This window comes from Ctenocephalides felis, unplaced genomic scaffold (assembly GCF_003426905.1).
Source record: "Ctenocephalides felis isolate EL2017-DRISC unplaced genomic scaffold, ASM342690v1 CF-g0.4_SCAFFOLD_03572, whole genome shotgun sequence".
Taxonomy (NCBI): domain Eukaryota; kingdom Metazoa; phylum Arthropoda; class Insecta; order Siphonaptera; family Pulicidae; genus Ctenocephalides; species Ctenocephalides felis.
Window position 1 is genome coordinate 23,311,330 of NW_020539726.1, and position 17,846 is coordinate 23,329,175.

The 17,846-nt window shown below is 30.1% G+C and overlaps 2 protein-coding genes and 1 long non-coding RNA gene across 3 annotated transcripts; 2 read left to right on the forward strand and 1 right to left on the reverse strand.

The window, feature by feature from the left end:
* The first annotated feature begins 1,234 nt into the window (after positions 1–1,234).
* On the forward strand, positions 1,235–3,379 carry LOC113387715 (putative gamma-glutamylcyclotransferase CG2811). The gene is made up of 2 exons (XM_026625081.1): positions 1,235–1,614; positions 3,054–3,379. The coding sequence occupies exons 1-2, from the start codon at positions 1,298–1,300 to the stop codon at positions 3,217–3,219; spliced, it is 483 nt and encodes a 160-aa protein (XP_026480866.1). The 5' UTR covers positions 1,235–1,297; the 3' UTR covers positions 3,220–3,379.
* Positions 3,380–3,443: 64 nt separating this feature from the next.
* Positions 3,444–10,639, reverse strand: LOC113388238 (probable RNA helicase armi). Its single transcript, XM_026625636.1, has 11 exons — positions 10,584–10,639; positions 10,086–10,536; positions 8,562–9,784; positions 7,928–8,176; positions 7,405–7,580; positions 7,039–7,220; positions 6,074–6,302; positions 5,031–5,146; positions 4,730–4,855; positions 4,485–4,655; positions 3,444–3,902 (listed from the first exon to the last, which is right to left on the reverse strand). Exons 1-11 carry the CDS (start codon positions 10,637–10,639, stop codon positions 3,471–3,473), a joined length of 3,411 nt encoding a protein of 1,136 aa, XP_026481421.1. The 3' UTR covers positions 3,444–3,470.
* Positions 10,640–17,449: 6,810 nt separating this feature from the next.
* Positions 17,450–17,712, forward strand: LOC113387669. The gene is made up of 2 exons (XR_003368151.1): positions 17,450–17,549; positions 17,639–17,712. It is a non-coding gene; the product is annotated as an uncharacterized LOC113387669 (long non-coding RNA).
* The last annotated feature ends 134 nt before the right edge of the window (positions 17,713–17,846 follow it).

Consider the following 17,846-nt stretch of genomic DNA (forward strand, 5'->3'; position numbering starts at 1 on the left):
TGTACCGTCAAGTCCTTTGGTAAATGTACAGGTTTGTCATTCAAGTTCAGTACTGGTACAGTCAAGTCAGTATGTTCATCTATAACTCTGACTAAGTTTATTGTCCCTACAAGTAGTATTGTCTCAGTCTCTGTTCAATAAGACCTATGACTTCCATGTTTGAAATCGGATGTTCCTCATAGTAGATAAACATCAGTTTGTTGCCTTTGTATAGTATAAGTGTGGCAGTTCAGTGAATGTCCGTCCGATAATCTACAAAGTTGTGTATCATCTGGTACTATCCTAACAGAAACACCCTTTGCCATAACTCTGTTCACCTGCATTGTCACAATGATTGCTGCAGGAGACTCAACCATAAAGTGTTCGGGCCTCCAGCTCTTCATCCTCATATGGGTATGTAATATCTTGTACTTTGTATCAGTCTCCAGTGACTTCTTTATAGTACATTCGGAACTGCCTGAATTTACCATAGCATTAAATTCCTTATCATCTATGGTTACTACTTTAAGGTATTTACTCACCAATTGATCCTTATAATGAGTGATATGTTTAACCTCACCACTAGGAGTCTTAAGATCAGCGTTCTCTAAAAAACATGCCCACTTCTAGGTAAATGATTGGACAAATGTTATATGGTCGATGAAACCAAAATTAATCGATTTGGATCTGATGCCAAGGAGGGGATGTGAAAGGGGCGAACTGAACTATTACGGACAAGATATTAAACCAGCTATAAGTGGTGGGAATGCATTATGTCAGAAGGGGTTAGTTTATTAGAGAAAATAGAAGGGAGAATGATCGCAGTAGACTATTTAAATCAAAACATAATTTTGATCAAATGTATATAAAACGTATTTTTTTTTTGTTTTTTGTTTAAGTAAAACAAAATGTTTTATTTAAACAGGTTATCAATTGCTAATCATATGCTTAGACAATATAATCATCTGTGATCAATTTCGAGAGTCACTGTCTATGATATTACACAAATTTATAGGATTCTATTCCGCTGTCATAATTCTACAAATCCTGCATAATATTAGAATGTAATATATTCATATGATCGTCATAATGCAATTATTAAAGTTCAGTGTCACATTGACAGATGAAGAAATAATGGAAGTTTCCATTTATACTTGTTTATCTATGGCTATTTCTTTTTGACACTTTTTTAATATCTTGGTTATTTTTTGTGATAATGAAATTAGTAGAATCCACCTTCGTATTTCAGAAGAACGGATTTTGCCATCACTCACTTTTATAGGTTTTTTTCTCAAACGTACGCACTACGTTACAAACTATGAACATGGCTAACAAAATTCATAAAGTATTTGTGTATGGAACATTGAAGAAAGGTGAACCGAATCATCATTGGCTGACAGATATTAAAAATGGAGCAGCCAATTTCGTCTCGAGAGCTACTACAAATGATAAATATCCTCTAGTAATAGCAACAAGATATAACATACCATTTTTACTGGACAAGCCGGGAGAAGGATACAATGTTTCCGGAGAAATTTATGAGGTAGATGACAAAATGTTAAGTAACTTGGATGTCTTAGAAGATCACCCGAACCTTTACGTGCGTGAATTAGCAGATGTCTCAAGTGATGAAAGGTATAATACATATCAATACTTGATGCAAACCACTTAAATTGAAGGTCCTTTATACTCCCCCATACATTGTTACATTGAAATAATATAAAACTAGCTGAAAGTGGAATTCTGTCTTAAGGCAATTAAGGCATCGTGCCTTAAAGCAAATTGCTGGAACTTCCCGTACCAAAAATTATTATTTTTTTAAAAACGATTGACATTTTTAAAAAAAAATTACTTTGAAAAAATAAGATTTTTGAGAAACTATAAATTGGACAAAAAATTACTTTACAATTTAATTTTTTTTTTTTTGTTTTTAATTATTTTTGGTAAAAATAATGTTTTCTTCATTTTGGCATATTTTGGAAGATGTGAACTTTTTTTCAAAGCAATCGTACTGCTTTAACAGCATAGAGACAAAATGTCAAAGCGCGTAAGCGCCGCGTCGCCGTCTAACGAATAAACATTGGTACGGAACCCATAGGAATGCTAACAAAATTTATACTTATTGTTAAAATCTCTATAAAATATCTGATAATTTGATGTGCATATGTCTAATGATCATTTTTGACCGCCAAATGGCATTTTTTTTTACTTTTTTCGTTAGATCTCCGAAACCGCTAGACCTGCCCTCATGAAAATTTGATCAATTCTTCATCTTGTCAATACAAGTCAAATGTTTTTTGAATTATTAAAATCGAACGCTCCGTTCTCTTAAAAACTGAGTTACCGTTTTCGGCACTTTTTGCCCCGTATCTTTGGAACGGCTGGAACTGCCTTCGCCAAAAACTAATCAGCACGTCTCCTTATCAATACGAATCGAATGCTTTTTGAATTATTCAAATCGGTTGATCCGTGTTCCCGAAATCGACGACGAAAATTTGTATCCGCACATGCATACACACACACATACATCCATTTTTTCTAAGGTATGCCAAAATGTTCAGAAACCTCTGAAACGTAAAGATATATAAAAATTTTCATTTTCGATTTTTTTGCGATTACTATAACTTGCCCTACGGGAAGTTAAATATTGAAATTACATGAAATTTTATGTCTCCTCGGTTATTAGTATTAATTTCACTGAAATTTTCTCTTTCAATACAAACTTTGTTTTTAATTTTCATATATTTTATTAAAAATATTATAAAGAAATTGATCTTTGAAATAAAATTTCTTTGATACAGTTAACATACAAAATATTTGCATGCAATAGATTTTTAAAACATTGCATTTAACATTCTTACTATTAATTCACAGCATAAAAATACCTTATGGTAATAACAATTTTAAAGAAGATATATTTTTGTGGAATTCAATATCACAGATATGTAAATCTTTGTTTTGATAAAATAATAATGCATGCAGCATCAATATATTTATGATAAAATCCTCTATTCAACATGTTAAGGTGTCTTTGGTATTATGATTCTAACTTAAGATGAAATGTTTATTTTCAGTCGACACTCGTGTTGGATATATCTATTAAAAACATTCCCTCCAGCTTTACTGTCTGCATTATTTCTTGAAAATTATACTAATAAACCACCCAACCCACTATACGCACCAAGATCCAGTAGAACAATTGACATCAAAGATGATTTGGACTATAAGTTAGTAGTTTAATGTGTATGTGTGTAAAAATATTTATATGATTTGTTATTTACGATGCAATGTTTAATAAAAATAAAGATACTAATAAATTTTCTTAGTTAATGAAGATCGCATAGTATGGAAAAATTTGAACATGAGATATATATCTGTTTTATATTAAACTTAGAGTAATTAACACTGAACTTATATATATTTCTATAAAATAAAATATTTAAATTTATGAAAATAAATTTTCAATAATAATAAAACTTATCACTTCCCTTTTAACGTAATTCATCTTCATTCCAAAAGGTGCTAGGCAAATCACAGCCAGTGTACCCACCAATCGATATGCAATATGTTATTAGACGGTTCCAATTATTATCCAATGACAATAAAGATGGATTTCCAAAAATTACAAGCAATGTTTTAGCTCTAGTTATTGCAACATTCAATCTCTTGGGATTCCTAACAAATCCTAAAGTATGTTGCAGATCTTGAACTACTTTGGATTTACTTGATCTCACTGTAGAAATGAGTATTATTGATCTTTCTTGGCCTTGGAATTCCTCGACACTACCAATTTTGGGAACAGGAATATGCAATTCTTCAAGGGTGCCACGGATGACTTGTACTTGCTTTTGATAAGGAGTAATGATTCCAATATCATCTGTTTTAATACCCTTGGCATATAATTTGGACATAAAATCTAGAATCTGAATAAAATAAAACAAAAATAGTAATCTTGACAAAACTTTAGTAGGAAATGATCAGAATGAAATATGTAATAACCAAAGATGAAAATCGAGCACAAAATGAAAGAAAAACCTTATTTTCTGATAAAAAGAAATTGATACTGATTAGAATTATTGTGTTATGCAAGAACACTGAAATTATTGGTATTTCTTCTATAAGTAACAGCAAGTGATTTTTTAAGCTCATTCATGTTTGATATTCAAGATAAAATAACTTTAAAAAAAAAAAAATAGTTTAAAACTAAAGATAAATAAGTATGTTCATGATATTGTTATACTAAAATTTTACTATAATAATTCCAATATATTTTTATCTCACTCTGACTAAAAATAATTGATAATGTACATTATTAGTGCTTAATTCAAATAAAATTATTATAGTAGAATTATTTAATTTAACCAATAAAAATTTTTATTGAATGTAATCAATAATAAAATTTGATAATCTTTTGGAATTATTCAAATTCCAATCAACACAATTTCCTTTAGCCAAGAAAATTTGTTGTTGAAAAAGTTTCTTTGTAAATTATTTTTGTGCTGTACCTGGCCTGCTTCTGCCTTATTATACCATGATGGACTGTCATCTGACTGGACATTTTTTCCCTGTATTCCATGGAAAACTATGGGCGGAGGCCCCCTTTCAGCATCTCTTTTTGGAAGCATGTCAGCAACTAAATTAAGGAGTTTTTCATCATTGCTGCCCTTCAGTACTTTCTGTAACAGCATTTCATAATGTAATACTTTTATAATACAGAATTATAATCAATAAATTTTTGGAAATGAATTACCTGAGCTTCTAAATCAGAATCATAAAACATATCACTAGGTAATTTTAAAATTTCTGGCAAAGATCTATAATTATTGACTAGTTTTGTAACTAAGTGCGGATTATAACCTCCAGTATCTTTAAAACCCTGAAATAAATTATATTAATTTAAATAAAGTTTCACCTTCTAAAGAATATTTATATTGCATGCTAAAATTAAAAAGTCAATTTTATATCAAATTTGATTATAGTGTTCAGTAATTGAAGGAAATAAGAATACTAGAGAATAAGCATATTTTAGAATAGTCAAGAATAACACTAACTTCAGCATCTTTTTGATAGGGAACCCGCAACATTAATCTGCTCAAGTATGATTCCTCTAAACCAAAATGAGCAGCAAACTTGCTGCCTACAATAGGTCCTAATTGCATTGGGTCTCCTGCAATAAATAATATAAATGAATATATGGACAATCAATATTTGTGCAATTTAATTATACTGCCAAAGCATAAGAGAAAAAACTAGTAGGGTGCATGGCATTGTGCCTTAAGGCAAATTGCTGGAACTTCCCGTACGGTAACTAAAAATTTTGGTACGGAACCCAAAAAAAATTACACAAAATGTGTACACATTAAAATGTCTATAAAATATCTGATAATTTGATGTTCATATGTCAAAAAAATATTTTTGACCGCGAAACGACATTTTTTTAACTTATTTAATCAGTAAATTTAATCAGTTTTTCATCTTGTCAATATAAGTAAAATCATTATAAGTAAAATATTTTTTGAATTATTAAAATCGGACGCCCCGTTCTCCTAAAAACGGAGTTACCGTTTTTGGAACTTTCTTTCCCCGTATCTTTGTACGACTAGACCTGCCTTCGCCAAAAACTAATCAGCACGTCTCTTTATCAATACGAATCGAATGTTTTTTGAATTATTCAAATCAGTTGATCGGTGTTCCCGACATCGTCGACGAATATTTGTATCCACACACACACACATACATTCATTTTTCTAAGGTATGTCAAAATACTCAGAAACCTTTGAAACGTAAAGATATATAAACATTTTCATTTTAAATTTTTTTGTGATTACTATAACTTACACTACTACACTATCTGTGATTACTATGACTATACACTACAATATTATAATATGGAATAAATATTAGAATCAAATTATACATAACGCATAAAAAAAATCAAAATAACAAAGGTTCAAATAAAAAAAATTGGAGAGCGTCTTACATGACTAATACTAATATTTTTAGTAATATTACATGACAGTCAACAATTAAAAGCACAAATCAAAATTAAAATTAAAGGAACATTTTATTTGCTAGTTTATTTACTAAATATTACCTGCTAAAATAATTTGACCCTTTTCAACATGAGTATGAGTCATCGGAACCATAATTTCAGGTTCAGTGGCTTGTCCAGCCTCATCTACAATAACATGTGTGAAATGTCCACGTTTAAGGCCCATTGTATGAAGTTGCCCTAATGTCATGCAAGTACTTATTATAAGCCTATAACGTGCTAGCTGCGACCTTGTGCTATGCAATCTGAGGCCAGTATCCATTGTTTTGAACTGTAATTGAATAGAATTAAAAGCAACTCAAAAAATTTGTTTCAAGATTCTATGATCACTTTTAAATATGTAATGTTTCTTATAAAGTTTTATTTAGTTAACAATCAAATTCAGCTGCTTAGCATCACTTACAAGTTTAAAAATGTTAAATACAATGATGAAGAATAGAGAAAAAATTAAAGAAATTTCCAGATTGGGAGGTGTGCCGGTTAAAAATTATAAATTAGGAATGTTTGTTAAATTGGAAAAAGTCTCAGTGGTAAAGCGCAGACTTTAAAATTATCTGAAAGTGGCAGTATGCAATAAAGCCCTACTATATGCAAAGTAAGGGGGCGTCAATTAATCACATGAGGTTTTGAGGGGGAGGGTGGGTTTGACAAAAAATCACAAAATATCATGTAGGGGAGGGAGGGGTATAATAAGATATCACTTTATAACCAATTTTTTAAAAAAAATTCAAACATTTAAAAAATAATTCTAAAAAATTAGTTTTTTCACATAACTAAAAATACACGTGATGTTTGTTGGGGGAGGGGGGTAATTTTGAATATCACCATGTATCACCAAGGGGGATGGGTGGTCCAAAAATCCTTAAAAACTCGCTCACGTAATTAATGGACGCCCCCTAACATATAAAATTGTGGAAGTCTTGTTGAAAAGTAACAAACTTTGATATATGAAAAAAAAAATTCCTATAAGATATATTACATCCATAAAATATTCTAGAACTAATTACCCTAGATTCTCTTGTTCCTTCCCTTGCTAAATCAACTGTTGAACAATAAGGTTGAATATCATCAGGCACCATGCCACTTTCAATTAAATGATGGGCTAAAACACGAACCATTTCACCAGGTTTTAAACCTAAACCAATCAGCCTTTGAGTCAGCAAGTTTGACGAACTATTAGAAGGTGTAGCTGAAATATAAATTTATTTTCAATCTCATTCACTATTTTACTATTTTTGAACAATAATTATGAAAAGTTATTTATAAATCTGCAAAACAGGATTGTGCATTGATGTAAATTCACAAAAGACTAATTTTTATACCACAATTTGCAAACACATAATGGAAAATGAATAAAAAGTTAAGCACAATACCTAATAAAATTCTGCTGTTAGGAATTAATTTAAGAATCTGCATGACAGTTTCTACAACAGTGATGGTCTTTCCTGTGCCTGGAGGACCAAATATAATATATGGTAATGGTCTTGCATCGCCTCGAAGAATATTTTTAACAGTTTGCTTTTGCAACTTGTTCATATCTTTATTTATCCTAAAACAAAGATTTTAGGCTGATTTAAAACTGAACAATAATTTCATATACTATGATTGAAAAATACTAATCACAATTGCAGTATCAGAAATTATTCTTGCATAAAATATAAAATTATTTATGTGAATATAGAAAACTGTTATTGACTGAAGGTATAATAACTTGAGAGTAAGAATGAAAATACTCAATAATTGACCAAGAAAAATGATAAAGTAATAAATTATTATGAATTCTTAATTCACAAAAATACAGCAAGTTTTTGTTTCTGTAATATTTGATTTAAAATGGCCCTAAAACATGTCCAATATTACCATATTCTGTATCACAGTGCCAAAATCATGTCTTACCATTCAATATGCTTAGTCACTACACTTTCGCTCTTAACAACTGATTTAAAATCATTCGTATTTTCAATGGAACATAAAGGTCTTTCATGCAATATAGTATTTATAATCTCTTTTTTCTTTTCTTCTAGAACCAAATCTTCATTTTCATCTAAATTGATATCTAATTGTGGCAATCTTAAATTGCACTGGGCAGCAAATAGTATTTTTCTTCCCAAATTTTCAACAGCCATTTCAATTGCTTGCTGACACCTTAAATAAAACAAATGCAAATGAATATTTTTCAAATGATAAATAAAAAGTTTATTTTTTCATATTGCCATCAATTAGCGATTGAAGGGTTTTGCAATCATTTTCTCTAATCAAGTATTCGGAACAAGTATTTTGTAACAAACTTTGATTTATCATATAAATAAATATGTAATATGTAAATCATGAACAGTGTTTTCTCTACCCACAAATAATTGAAATATTATAAATTTTGTAAACACAAATTATTTAACTGCACATATGAGTTCTTATAACAGAATGTAATAATTATGACAACTTACAATTTATAATAATAAGATAAAAAATGAAAAGAAAATTATACGCATGTATAAATATGTGTGTATGTGTGTGTATATAAATCACTCACCTGCGAATGCTTGTACGAGTTGTATGAAACTCCAAAATATAATCTTTACCATTATACTTGTCATGAAATTGTGGATTAAACTTGAGCCAAATACTATTTGCTTGTACTTTATGTATAAAACCTTGATATTTGACTGCTTGTGGATCCTCAATATCAATTGCTAATAATGAATCTCCACTCATCAAGGAAGGTCTTCTTTCCGACAGATTAGGAATTTCTAATGCCAAATATCCTTGACAATGTGTGAAATGCGCTCTTGGCATATTATATTGGCTAATAGCCAGTTGAGAATCGATATCTTCTAGATATAGTAAAACTCGAAATCTTGGAAGGTAGGTTTCGAAACTTACATCGAATTTTAAAATAGGTTCCATATCGACTATTACTTGAGATATAGAATCAAAAGATTGCTTGCCTTTTCCAGTTACTCCCTTGTATAATCTGTCCGGTATATAATACATACCTAAAGCTTTATGTACAAATGAAGGATTTTTAATCAGTTGCTCTCCAGGAATAACTGTTTTGAAATTAATCATAGATGATCTCAATTTGGCTGCATTTTGGTACATGGTACTCATTGAATTTTTTTTACTGGATCCTTTGGTTATTTCTGTATCAATATCTACATCGATATCAATATACTTAGCAATTTTGAAGTTTCTGAATGAGAATATTAATAGTTCTTTAGAATAACCACTGTGTTTAGCTGTACAAGTAAGTTTAAACTTAAGTGTTTGACCACAATTTAAGTCACGCGGCAGCTTTAAGTTTACTAATTCTAACTGTGAATCAACTGATTTTCTAAAATGAGCATTAACAATTTGTTGTTTATAAGATCCATTATTTGTTATTTCCACAAAGGATTGATCTATATCTCCAATTTGTTTTGCAACAAATTTTAGAGGTTTTACACTTATGCCATTCTTGGGAGTAAGCAAATGCTTAATTAGAGCTTCGATTTTATTTTCATGAGTTAGATTACTTGCTTTCAAAGTAAGTGGAATGACTTTTAAAGCGCGAAAAGGAAATTGAACTTGTTCACTTTCTATAAACTCAGTCATAACTCGATCGCCCTTCACAGGGTTGTATCCGATTTCGCAAGCATCTCTATAAAATAAAATGTCTTTGTCGACAACACCACGATTGTTGTCAATATCATAAGCTGAAATCTCTCCTTCACGATGATCCTTTAGTTGAGGTTCTATTTTTACAACATCCAATATCTGTAAGATATCGAAGATAAATATAAATGTGGTTGTAAATTATTTTTACAATAAAATGCTTATATTTCTCATTAATATGAAATATCAAATAGCATTCAAATGATAACACATATGAAACTTTATATAATTTTGCTATTAAATGCAAGTTTTTCACCAATAAAATTTTATAAATAATTTTTCGTTTTTTTTATGTATATTTATTTAAGGAAATCATTTAAAGCATTACAAATTTATTTCTAACTCATTTTAATCATTTTCAAAGAATATTCATTGAATAGTTTGAATCGCTAAAGTTACTTACCTCTCCAGCCAAAGTAAACTCTGTAGCATCTGTTTGATAAACAGCCTCTACATTCACTATGTCACCAGTTTCAGGAACAAATGTAGTCTTTACTTTATCCAAGTCACATGTTATTGGTATATTTTCCAAAACAATTGATCGACCGATCTTTGCCATTACTTTAGTACATATACTACGCATATGAACATCATAAACTGCTTTATCTTCAGCAGTATTATTCTGTTCTAAAACCTGAGTGTCATTTTTATCCCACGATTCATTTTGAATTGAAATAATTTTCCGAATACTTATTTCACCATTCTCTTGTACATAACCAAGATACTGCACATTATGCCCAACCTTCAGGTTTGGGACCGTGTTCTGGTCAATACCAAAAGGAAATTTATCGTCAATTAAACCAGAGTTCGTAGTAAGTTTAGTAATTACCCCTAGAAAACACGAAACTTGAAGACTTGAGGAAAAAAGTAGAATTTTTCAATAATTACCTTTTCTTTCCACACAATGGGCTTTCTTTTCAAGTGAAGGTTTTGGCGGCTCCTCAGTATGCTCTTCATCGCTAGAGTTAACAAAAGCTTCATCTATATTCGTTTTATTCAAACGTTTCAAAACTGAATCCTCTACTCTGTCTTTCTTGAAGAACCAATTCAATGCCGACGAAATCATCTTGTATAAACAGAATCTCAACCCACGAAAATGTTATTGATTACCCTGTAATTGTACAAAACATTTTAAGATGAATTTTCTTTATATTGACTACAAACTATGGAATTTAAGAGCGATCAAAAATACTACCTCAAACCGTCTATCTTAACCGACCGCCATTATAATACTGGACGAACGACGAACGAAGCAACACAACAAACGAAATTACGGTGTGAAGTCACACAGGGTTTAAATTTAACATACTGTCATGTCTGCCATAATGGCTGCATTCGCAAAAAATACAAGATAACACAAAAACCAAAACAGCAAGCGCAACACCTAGATTTATTAACGAAACACCAAGATTAATTATTGATTTGAAAACTAGTGTTGCATGGCATAGTGCTCTAAAGCAAATTTCTGGAACATTCCGTACCAAAATTTAAAATTACAAAAAAACTCAAAATTGTTTGAAAACTGTAAAAATAAGATTTTTGAGTACTTTATGAATTTTGTTTCATAACTTTTTGAAAATTTTGAACTTTTTTCAAAGTAATCGCGCCGGCTACAAATTGGTACGAAACCCATTGAAATGCAGACTAGTGGTGCATGGCATCGTGCCTTAAGGAAAATTGCTGCGAATTCCCGCACCGTAACGAAATGATCGAGGAATATTTAATGTTTTCAAATAACTGTAACATTTTCTAATACAAGAATTATATTAACTGAACTGCAAAGTTGAAATTATTCATTTAAAATATATAAGTTAGCTTCAGAACTTGAGACGGAATTAAAATTAAAATCTAAACTAGTGGGGTGCATGGCGTCGTGCCTTAAGGCAAATTGCTGGAACTTCCCGTACCGCAACAAAATATTCAAGGAATATTAAATGTTTTCAAATAGATTATTATGAATAAATACTGTAATTTTGTCTAATATTTATAAGAATTAAATAAACTGAATTGGGAAGTTGAAAATATTTGTTTAAGGTATATTAGAACTTAAGTCAGAATTACAATTAAAATCTGAATTATTTTCGATATACAAACAAAATATTTTTCGAAAAAAAAAATATTATTTTTGAAAGCAGAAAGTTCTTTAAATCATTCAAATCGGACGCTTAGTTCTCTCAAAAACTACCATTTTTTGCACATTTAGCTCTGTATTTCCGAAACTGCTGGACCTGCCTTTGCCAAAAACTAATCACCACTTCTGCCCGTCATTACAAATTGAATGTTTTTTGGATCATTCAAATGCGATGCTCCGATCTCTCAAAAACTCGATTTCTATTTTCTGCCTTTTTTGCTCTGTATCTCCGAAACGACTGGACCTGCCTTTGCTAAAAACTAATTAGCACATCTCCATATATATAGGAATCGAATGTTTTTTGAACCATTCAAATTGGTTAATCCGTGCGCCCGAAAACGTGGACAAAACTTGTATCCATATATACATACACACACACACATCCATTTTTTCTGAGGTATACCAAAATGTTCAGAAACCTTCAGAACGTGACGAAATGTAAAAATTTTCAATTTTGATTTTTGGACGATTACAATAACTTACCCTACGAGAAGTTAATAATTCGATATACGAAAAAAATAGAAAAAAAAATTGTTTCGAAAACAGTTATTTTGCCAACACAAGCAGACTGTTTTTTTATCAGATCAATTCAATCAGCTGATCATTCAATTCGCATACTCCCATAGGATACTCAGTTCTCTCAAAAATTCGGTTTCTATTTTCTGCACTCTTTGCTCCGTATCTTCGTAACAGCTGAGCCTGCCTTTGCCAAAAAATAATCAGCACATCACCCTATTGATACGAATCGATTGTTTTTTTTTTTGAATTTTTCAAATAGGATTATCCATACGACCGAAATCGTCGACAAAAAAATGTCTCCACACATACACACATCCATTTTTATGAGGTATGATAAATTGTGAAGAAACCTCTGAAACGTGAATATATGCAAAATCTTCATTTTCGATTTTTGGACGGTTACTATAACTTACCCTACGGGATGGTAATAAAACGTGTACTTATTACTAAAATCTCTAAAATATATAATTTTACGTGCTAATGCTAATGCTTATGTGTGATGTCTAATTATCTTTTTTGTCGCCAAATGGCATTTTTTTACTTTTTTATTGGATCTCCGAAACCATAGATGAAAAAAGAGTAGAGCCAGTTAAGACAAATTTTGCTAGAACTTCCCGTACCGTAATCGAAAATCTTGGTACTGAACCCAGAAAAATTTACACAAAATGTGTACACATTATAAAAATCTCTATAAAATATCTGATAATTTGATGTGCATAAGTCAAATAAACATTTTTGACCGTCAAATGACATATTTTTAACTTATTTTTATTGTAAGTTCATAACTGGTGGACCTGCCTTCTCAAAAAGGGTATGGGCGTGTTTCCATACAGAATTGGCCCCAACCTGGTATTTAAATTATTTTGATGCCATTTTATAGGTATTTTCGAGAAAATTCGATATACCAAATTTCAAATCCGTAGCTCATCATTTGGCCGAGATATCAGTGAAAACATGTGAAAGTGGCCCCTTTTTTCAAACTCACTTTTTGTCGGAAATATGAAAGATATCGAAAAACTGTTTACGTCATTCTATTTGTACTGATCTTGTCTATATTATTTATAATGAATAATGTTAAAAAATTGTCATTTACTGAATGAAAAGTTGAAAATAAGTTTTCATTTGAAATTTTCGACCAGTACGGTTAATTTGACTACTTTCTAAATAGCATAATTTTAAAGCCTGTATATTTTACTTTTATTATCCAAAATTATATCTAAATCGAAGTGGAACTTTTTATAAAAAGTTGAAAAAACCGAAGGTAGTACACGCGGAACCCGTAGAATATCCGTGTAAGTAGCGTCTCTCAATAGCAAACCAGTGCACATTGCGCTTGGCGCGCATCGGAACATATTCTATATAAAGGTAATACTTATTTAAAAAATAAAACTAGATATATACATTTATGTCTTTTATATTCATATATTTATGTATATAATTATTGTGGTTATATATTTATATACAATGTTTTTTTGTTTTGAAATTATACCTAAAACTTTATTTGCTTTTTACATTTTATATTTTATATTGTTACTGTATATTATTTTAATACGATAGAAATACACAAATAAATAGTCACTATATCTACCATAGTAATATGGAAGTTAAGTTACGAAGTTATTAAGACACTTTTAATCGTAGTCGCTATCATTGTTAATAGAAACTGTAGTTATAAATATTAGACTTTCTGTTATAAATATTATGTCTTATATATTTATATTTTGTGTAATACAAAATAATGATGCATTCAACGATTCACTCACAATAAAAACTAAATATACATTTATTCTTTGAATAACAATTGGAATATTGAGATAAAAATACGTTCTTTACTCTGTCATATCTTTATCGATACCGCAATAATACAAAGATAGAAGAATATAATATAAAATATTCTTAGTAATTTGAAATGCTCTAGCTTTGTTACTTAATTTTATTTTAAAAAATGCATCAGTTTGTGTTTGCTGCTTCCAGTATAGTTACTTCAAGAATTTATTATATATCAGAAAATATAATGCTTCGGTAATTACTATCATAGATTTCACAGTTATTTTATTTTAGTTGTTTGCTTTTTTGTGTTCTGTGTGAAATCTGTATTTAGATTTTTTCTGATTCAAATCCATTGTTATTTCAGTGAGAGCTTTGGTGGTTTAGTGGGTATTTTAGTAATTTCATAATCATAAACTTAATAGAAACAATAATGCCGGAAAATTGCAAAATCTGCAATAAACAAGTGTTTAAAAAGTTTCTATTAACAATGTTAATAACAAGTTAAACAGTTTCTATTAACAATGTCAGCGACTACGATTAAAAGTGTCTTAATCGTCTAAAACTTCCATATTACTATGGTAAATATAGTGACTATTTATTTATGTATTTCTATCGTATTAAAATAATATACAGTAACAATATAAAATATAAAATGTAAAAAGCAAATAAAGTTTTAGGTATAATTTCAAAACAAAAAAACATTGTATATAAATATATAACCACAATAATTATATACATAAATATATGAATATAAAAGACATAAATGTATATATCTAGTTTTATTTTTTAAATAAGTATTACCTTTATATAGATTATAGAATATGTTCCGATGCGCGCCAAGCGCAATGTGCACTGGTTTGCTATTGAGAGACGCTACTTACACGGATATTCTACGGGTTCCGCGTGTACTACCTTCGGTTTTTTCAACTTTTTATAAAAAGTTCCACTTCGATTTAGATATAATTTTGGATAATAAAAGTAAAATATACAGGCTTTAAAATTATGCTATTTAGAAAGTAGTCAAATTAACCGTACTGGTCGAAAATTTCAAATGAAAACTTATTTTCAACTTTTCATTCAGTAAATGACAATTTTTTAACATTATTCATTATAAATAATATAGACAAGATCAGTACAAATAGAATGACATAAACAGTTTTTTGATATCTCTCATATTTCCGACAAAAAGTGAGTTTGAAAAAAGGGGCCACTTTCACATGTTTTCACTGATATCTCGGCCAAATGATGAGCTACGGATTTGAAATTTGGTATATCGAATTTTCTCGAAAATACCTATAAAATGGCATCAAAATAATTTAAATACCAGGGTGGGGCCAATTCTGTATGGAAACACGCCCAGACCCTTTAATCAGTAGTTCATTTTGTCAATACAAGTAAAATGTTTTTTGAATGATTAAAATCGGACGGACCATTCTCTTAAAAACTGAGTTAACGTTTTTGCCACTTTTTGCCCCGTATCTTCGGATCGGCTAGACCTGTTTTTCCAAAAACTAATAAACACGTATCCTTATCAATACGAATCGAATGTTTTTTAAATTATTCAAATCGGTTGTTATACTCATATATACACACACTCACACATACATCCATTTTTTCTAAGGTATGCCAAAATGTTCAAAAACCTTTGAAACGTAAAGGTATGTAAAAATTTTCATTTTCGATTTTTTTGCGATTTCCCATACCCCATAGATAAAAGAAGAGTGTATGACTTACCCATAGATAAAAGAGGAGTATACCCTAGTGGACTTACCCTACGGGAAGTAAATAAATTAAATGAATTTTTAAATTTTTAATTTAATGAATAAATAATATTTACGGTCATAAGTGCCATTGGGATTATGAGAACGAGTTTTAACGTAAAATTAATTACTCTTTACTAATAATTTATCGTTTGAATGATATTTTCAAATTCGGAAGAGAAACTAGTGGGACGCATGGCATCGTGCCTTACGGCAAATTGCCCGTACCAAAAATTATATTTTTTAAAAAGATTAACATTTTTGAACAAAAAATTACTCTAAAAAATTAGATTTTTGAGAAACTATATTTTTTGACAAAAATTTACTTTTTTTGAAAAAAAAGACTTTTTGAAAAAAAGTGTATTTTGAAATATTTTGGAAATTCTGAACTTTTTTTCAAAGCAATCGTACTGCTTTAACTGCATAGAGACGAAATATCGAAGCGCGTAAGCGCCGCGCCGCCGTCTAACGGATAAGCATTGGAACGTAACCCATAGGAATGTAAACAAAATTTATACTTATTGTTAAAATCTCTATAAAATATTTGATAATTTGATGTGCATATGTCTAATGATCATTTTTGACCGCCAGATGGCATTTTTTTTACTTTTTTTACTAGAACTCCGAAACCGCTAGACCTGCCTTCATGAAAATTAGATCAGTTCTTCATCTTGTTAATACAAGTAAAATGTTTTTTGAATTATTCAAATTGGACGCTCCGTTCTCATAAAAACTGAGTTACCGTTTTTTTTGACCCATATCTTCGGAACGGCTAGACCTGCATTAAAAACTAATCAGCACGTCTCCTTATCAATACAAATCGAATGTTTTTTTGAATTATTCAAATCGCTTCATCCGTGTTCCCTAAATCGTCGACGAAAATTTGTATCCGAACACACATACAAACACACACATACACACACACACACATACATCCATTTTTTCTAAGATATGCCAAAATGTTCAGAAACCTTTGAAACGCAAAGATATATAAAAATTTTCATTTTCGATTTTTTTGCGATTACTATAACTTACCCTACTGCCCTACGGGAAGTAAAGAATGTACCGTGTGTGAGTAACCTAAGCGTTTTCATTCGCTGGTTGTTGGTAAAAGAGTTTTATTCAAATAACAATCTGTCAAACCGATTCATGGTCATTGTAAACACGATATACTTTTAGGTTATATATCAATGTGCAGAAAATTCTAAGAAAAACGATAAAGAATTTTTGCTTCGTCGTGTTTCTTTAAAATAAAATGGTAGACTCTATATCATATAAAAATAACATATGCGTGGTATGTGATTGTGAGACTGACAGATATAAATGCACTACATGCAAGGCTAAATAGTAAGTGAACAACTTGTATTTGTTCATAAAAATGTTTTGAAGTATCTATTTTAAATATAACAATCCATTTAATAATCAGTATCTGTAAAAAAAATTCTTATATCACCTTTTTATACATTTGAAGATTTCATGATTCGTGCTCTTTTGTCAAATGTTTTCATTATTATTATTTTAATTTTCAGCTGCAGTTTAACATGCTATAAGAAACATAAAGAGTTTCCTTGTGTACCAGAAAAGGAAGTAAATGACTCATCTGGCCACGATAACAAAAGTAAAGCAATTGATGATTATTTATTTCCGACAGAAGACACAGTACCTCGACACACATTAAAGCTGCTTGGTAAAGAAATTATTTTTAAAAAACATGTTATAAAAGTTACTTAGTTTAACATATATTCAGTTTTTTCATATTACACCTTTTGCTTCCAGACTCCGACAAAACAATTAAATCTCTATTAACAAATCACCATTTACGAAATTTACTTGTATCTATAAAGAATTCAGAAAAACCAGCAAAAGTTATTAGTGACGCAATGTTAATACCTTTATTTGTTGAGTTTAGTGATGCTTGCCTTAAAGTTGTTGAACCCGAACCTATTGAAGGAGTAGATGCAGAGTAAATATTACGTTGTGTGTG

Coding starts and splice junctions, on each gene's coding strand:
- LOC113387715 (XM_026625081.1), top strand. CDS start 1,298: ATGAACATGGCTAACAAAATTCATAAAGTATTTGTGTATGGAACATTG. Junction 1,615..3,053: donor GATGTCTCAAGTGATGAAAG/GTATAATACATA, acceptor GTTTATTTTCAG/TCGACACTCGTGTTGGATAT.
- LOC113388238 (XM_026625636.1), bottom strand. CDS start 10,639: ATGAAGAGCATACTGAGGAGCCGCCAAAACCTTCACTTGAAAAGAAAG. Junction 9,785..10,085: donor AGTTTACTTTGGCTGGAGAG/GTAAGTAACTTT, acceptor GATATCTTACAG/ATATTGGATGTTGTAAAAAT. Junction 7,221..7,404: donor TAACAGCAGAATTTTATTAG/GTATTGTGCTTA, acceptor TTTATATTTCAG/CTACACCTTCTAATAGTTCG.